This window comes from Arachis ipaensis, chromosome B06, assembly GCF_000816755.2.
Source record: "Arachis ipaensis cultivar K30076 chromosome B06, Araip1.1, whole genome shotgun sequence".
NCBI classification, from domain to species: Eukaryota; Viridiplantae; Streptophyta; class Magnoliopsida; order Fabales; family Fabaceae; genus Arachis; species Arachis ipaensis.
Window position 1 is genome coordinate 27,317,325 of NC_029790.2, and position 5,372 is coordinate 27,322,696.

General features: G+C 32.5%; 1 protein-coding gene across 6 annotated transcripts; it reads right to left on the reverse strand.

The window, feature by feature from the left end:
* On the reverse strand, positions 1,476–5,372 carry LOC107648203 (soluble inorganic pyrophosphatase 4). Of its 6 annotated transcripts, none has more exons than XM_016352173.2 (12): positions 5,036–5,094; positions 4,917–4,930; positions 4,726–4,794; positions 4,175–4,229; positions 3,680–3,830; positions 3,513–3,541; positions 3,136–3,201; positions 2,941–3,048; positions 2,412–2,477; positions 2,203–2,323; positions 2,032–2,113; positions 1,476–1,878 (listed from the first exon to the last, which is right to left on the reverse strand). In XM_016352173.2, exons 4-12 carry the CDS (start codon positions 4,202–4,204, stop codon positions 1,836–1,838), a joined length of 696 nt encoding a protein of 231 aa, XP_016207659.1. In that variant the 5' UTR covers positions 4,205–4,229; positions 4,726–4,794; positions 4,917–4,930; positions 5,036–5,094; the 3' UTR covers positions 1,476–1,835. The 6 variants fall into 6 exon arrangements, with proteins under 6 accessions (XP_016207659.1, XP_016207660.1, XP_016207658.1 ...); XM_016352174.2 differs by having other exon boundaries at positions 4,917–4,924; positions 5,036–5,091; XM_016352172.2 differs by lacking the exon at positions 4,917–4,930 and having other exon boundaries at positions 5,036–5,151.

The following is a 5,372-nucleotide window of genomic DNA, read 5'->3' on the forward strand; positions in this document are numbered from 1 at the left end:
TAGTGCAATTTATTGTGACAGTAATCAATCTCATAACGTATTATACTAAATTTACATAATACACTTTTAGAGTCCGTTTCGGAAATTTCAAAAGTTATTTTTTTTTTTACTTTTAATTTATAAAAAGTTACATTAATAGTGTTTGGTACAATTTTTTAGATAAATTTTTAACTTTTCAAAAAATTATTTAAAAGTTTTTGAAAAAGTTAAAAAATGTGACTTCTCATATTTTCAAAAACTATTTTATCACTCCTATTTAATGCACAACTTTAAAACAAGGACTTCTATAATAATTTTCCAAACACAAAATAACGGGAAATGAATCCTCTCAATTGTTAAAAAAAATTGAGAGAATAAAGTGTGATATATAATCCTTCGTTTTTTCTTGGTTCTATTTATATAATAATTGATGAGAGATCACACTTTATTCTCTCAATTGTTAAAAAAAATTGAGAATCCATTTTCTAAAATAACTTATTTAAAAGTTATTATTAATAAAAATCATTATATTTTAAGCTCTTTTTTTACAATATCCAAAACATTTTGCCTCGGTATTAAATACAAAAGTCACAATAAATAAAAGTTTAATTTTTCAAAGATGTTAGGAACACCATAATGAGGCCAACTAAAGATGTGACGAAGTGACCATAGTCCATAGACGATCCATATTTGGAAAATTATTTTATATAAATAAATTAAATATTTTATTTACCAATAAATATAATTTAGGAGGTACACAACATTATTTATCTTGTTTATACATAATTACGAGTGTATCTCATTTATTGTAACCGTCTGAGTATAAAATTAAATTGTATTAAATATGTAATGTAATCATTTTAAGATATTAGTATTGATAAGATATTAGTATTAATAATTATATCAAGATGAGTTATAGCTCAAATACTATAGACTCTCTATACTCAATTAAGAGATTACGGGTTCGAGTCTCTTATCTTTTCAAATTTTTGCCAATGAATAATAGCTCAAATGGCATAGACTCCCCATACTCAATTAAGAGGTTGCGGGTTCGAGTCTCCTATCTTTCCAAATTTTTGTGCCAATGAGTAATAAGTCTCCTATCTTTTCAAATTTTTGTGCCAATGAGTAATAGCTCGAATTTCCTATCTTTGGTAAAAAAAAAATAAAAAATAACTATATCAAGATATTAGTAATAATTAAAAAATTAAATTAATTTAAAAATAAAAATTAAATTAATATCATTTAAATTGTATTTCTTTTATAATGATATATATATCTCATTTCTTAAACGAGTATCACGTTTATATTGCAAACGAAATATGTGTATTTTTTAAAATTTTACAACTCTCGTTTACAAACAAGATAAAACCAAATAAAAACGTCACTTATTTCGTTTACAGAATAAATATATAAACAAAATAAGTTCATAATTATTACACTATAAACGAGATAAATAATACCTAAATTAGTAAATACCTCATAAATTACATATATTGGGAAATAAAATATTTAATTTATTTATATAAAAATTTCCATCTATATTTTGATAAATGAAAATCCGCACTTAACATGCGTGGTTTTTCCATTTCAGTAGATTCATTTGAGAGGTAAAGGCCAGACAGACTGACCGAATTTGATATTAAGCAGTACAGACGTCAAAATGTGCTTGAAACTAAACAACTGTCTCTGGAAATAAACTAAGCATGTGATGAGAGACACATCACACATGCAACTAGATTACAAAGGTTTACTTCTTTTCGCCATAATCATCATATTACTATTTAATTATATTCAAAAGTTTTCCGACGGACAGGAGGAGACCGACCAAACAAATCCGGAGCCAGCTTCAACGATTACCGCCTTAAGCTCTCCACTATATAGTCAGCATACAGAGTCCTTCAGAATTGACCAAAAGAACAAAGTTATATCAGCCATCACACACGACTTATTTACTACGAGAAATAGTAACCGCAAAACTTTTGAACCAATACAGGTTAGCCAGGACAAAGTAAACAAATCTCAAGTGTCAAAGTGAGATGGAAGGCTTACATGGAGTGCTTGATAGCTTCGAATGCAGTTGAAGCAGGCAGAAAGTCATTTACAGCAACTTCCTTGTTCTCATTCTTCTTATCTAATTCATCTGTGAAGGAAAAAATAAAATATATTTCAATGTGCTGCCGTTAATGGACCAGTGTGTTCAATTGTCTTTTGGAAGGATACAGTCTTCGAAAAAACGACGGATCTCAGCCAAACGATGTGGAGGAAGCTCCTTGATGTCATTGTAGTGTCTATACTCCGGATCATCAGCACAGACAGCGATTATTTTGTCATCTTTCTCACCCTGTATTTCATTGGAATAAACGGCTCTCGATATTCAATGATCAAAGGAGAAGTTCTTCATACGCGGGAATAGAGGAATGTAAATATACCTGGTCAATCATAGGCATGAGACCAATAGCTTTGGCACGAAGAAAGCACCCTGGAAGAACTGGCTCCTGTCCGAGTATCAGCAAGGCTTAGCCACAGAAAAAGTATATACCACAATGACTAAGATACATCTTATTATAAATGAAAAGATTTTATTAGTTGTATGACTCAGATGGAAGACTTTAGGGGGTATTTGGGAGAGGGGATGAGACAAGCATGCGAGACAACCACCAAGCCATGGACTCAAATGTGCAAAAAGAATTTATTCATCATTAGCTGAATTTGTCAAATAAGAGTACATCTGCCGATATCTTGACATGATTAAACTTTGGATCAGCAGAATATAGTTTAGTAAGAAATCTATGTTGAGGATTTTAAAAGTTGGTGGTTAATGTTACTTCGATACTTCATAAGACACATAATATGCAGACAATTGCAGGAGCTTTATACATAATGAAGTTGCAATACTTCCATGTGAAGATAAGCATGATGCTTACAGGAAAACGTTGAAATATTGAACAAACAAAGTACCTGCATAATAACCAAGACATCCATGGGATCACCGTCCTCACAGATAGTTCGTGGGATAAAACCATAGTTGTGGGGATACACAACTGATGAGTAAAGCACACGATCCACCTGTACAAGATCCATTCATATTCAGCAAGAGATCTCAAAATCAAGTATATAAGTGAAAATAACTGAGCAATCATTATTATAACCTACCTTAATAAGTCCCGACTTCTTGTCAAGTTCATATTTCACCTTGTTTCCTTTCCCAATCTCAACCACCTACAACACTCAGCCACATTGCATTACAAAATTGATCAAATCTAATCTCAGCTATTATGTTACGTCCATTGAAAAAGTAAAAAAATATTCAATTCAGTGAACAACTTCAAAATAAATAAATAATAAAAAGTTAAAAAAATCTGTACTACTATACTGATTATCATCAAATGCCGAATAGAAGAAATGTTCTGCATCTATCTATCTAAGTGCCAATTCTAATATTATATATATTATATAGCATATAGCATTTAATGGAAAATGGAGAAACAAAAAAGGAAAGAAAGAATAAAAGATAGTCATGATATGCTTACACAGTTGAAGATCTGTGGAGCTCCTGGTCCTACATTGAGGAGAAATTACTATTAGCTAGGCAAACCAATTAAAAATAATAATGCTAAGAAAAAAGAAGCAGAGAACATAGCGATTGAATTAATAACATGTCATAATTTTTTCACCATATTGCTGAATGCATGCTTACCAATCTCAAGGTCATGCCAAGGATGTGCAGCAACAGATCTCCTGGTCATGGATGAAATAATCCTCTCATTAAGAGGTGGATGTGAGGAATAAAGAGGCATGGGAACTTTTTCTGGAGTCTCAATTGGGGGAACTGGAACTGTTTCTTCAGCCTGAAATATAAATCATTAATTAACATAGTACTAGCAACTACTTTATTTCTGTACAATAAGGGAGCATAATCTCAATTATTATATCTATTTTAAAATTATAAAAAAATCTTTCGAATAATTCCTTTCTACTGTCTAGGATCATCGAAAGCAAACTTATAAGATAAAGTAATATTATATCAATGACATCATAAAAGTCAATCATCACAAGTAACAAGATTTGCCGTGTGAATACCGACACTAATTATCCTAATTAAAAATAGATACGATTTGTTTCTTTCCCAATCTAAGATTCCCAATAAAAAGCAGAGCCACAAGTTACGAACTAGTTATCACTTATAACTTACATTCGCAGTTTCCGTCACGATTTCAGTCATGGCGTCTTGCACCTTCGGATTCCCACTGACAGTCAAGAAACGAAATAAATCAACTTCAAAGAACAAAAGCGATGATTTACATAACACGAACACATGCAAGGATCCTGCAAAAGTTTCTGCATAGGCAACGTTTTCCATTTCCAAGTCGAAAACGTTTTCAACCGAATAAGGAAATAGAAAGAAAATGGAAAATATCGAAAGAGACTGTAGAAAATATCAACACCAAAACGAAAACAGATCTGTGAAAATCGAATCAGAAACAATAACCTTCTACTCGACTAACAACCACAAAACCTCAAGAAAATATAACAGAGAGATACTTTGCGGAAAACAAACGCGATTCAAAATGAATCAGGTAAAGATTCAAAAATTAAAAGAAGCAAAACTGATAACAATACATTGAAAGCGATCGGAGTTCGTGAACTAACACAAAACAAAACAAAAAAATCAGCCAAAAAAAGAAAGAAGAGTAACACAGGGAAAGCAGCTTAACAGAGCGGGAAAAAGGAAACAAAGCTAACCGGTACAAGATTGAAGTCTCTATTTCAGAAGAAGTGAAGCCAAACAAGCGCAGATCTCAACAAAAGATACTGAGAAAAGAAGAGTGAATAGTTCTGAGTTGTGAGTTGTGACTACAAGAAGAAAATATAGAAGACTCTCTTTATAAACGGAGAAGGGGTAAATTAAAAGAAAGAAGGAGAGGTTCACGCACTCTGTTTGCTATTTCTTTGCCATATCGGGAAGTAACATTAACGAAAATGAAAATAAATGATTAATTAATTAACGAACATTAAATAATAAATAAAAAAAATCGGTGTAAGAAAACTCTACCTTGGGGAAATGAAAGCAAATGGAGGATGAGGAGAGGAACGTGGAGGTGGAAAGGAAAAGAAAAGAAAGGAATGCGTATATTCTGCAGAGGCGAATAAATCGTGTCTCCAGCTAAGTTGATGAGTGACCTGTCGTATTCTCATTGGGTGTGTTTGATTTTAGGTATGGACCCTACCTTGACGGTGACGGCCGTTCCTAACTAACGGTCGTTCGCTTCTACTCGGTTTTTCGGTTAGATTTTGGGCGGTGCCACTGGCCCACACTGCCAAATGCGAAAAAGGGAAGTTCGTCTGCCGTGGTGGGATCAGGTGTGGCCGCGCACTCAATTGTCCGGTAC

Excerpts from the sequence above, each read along its gene's own strand:
- LOC107648203 (XM_016352171.2), bottom strand. The coding sequence starts at position 5,178 with ATGAGAATACGACAGGTCACTCATCAACTTAGCTGGAGACACGATTTA. Across the intron at positions 3,831-4,174 it reads TCGTGACGGAAACTGCGAAT|GCTGAAGAAACAGTTCCAGT; the intron begins GTAAGTTATAAG and ends TTTATATTTCAG. Across the intron at positions 2,478-2,940 it reads ATGTCTTGGTTATTATGCAG|GAGCCAGTTCTTCCAGGGTG; the intron begins GTACTTTGTTTG and ends ATACTCGGACAG.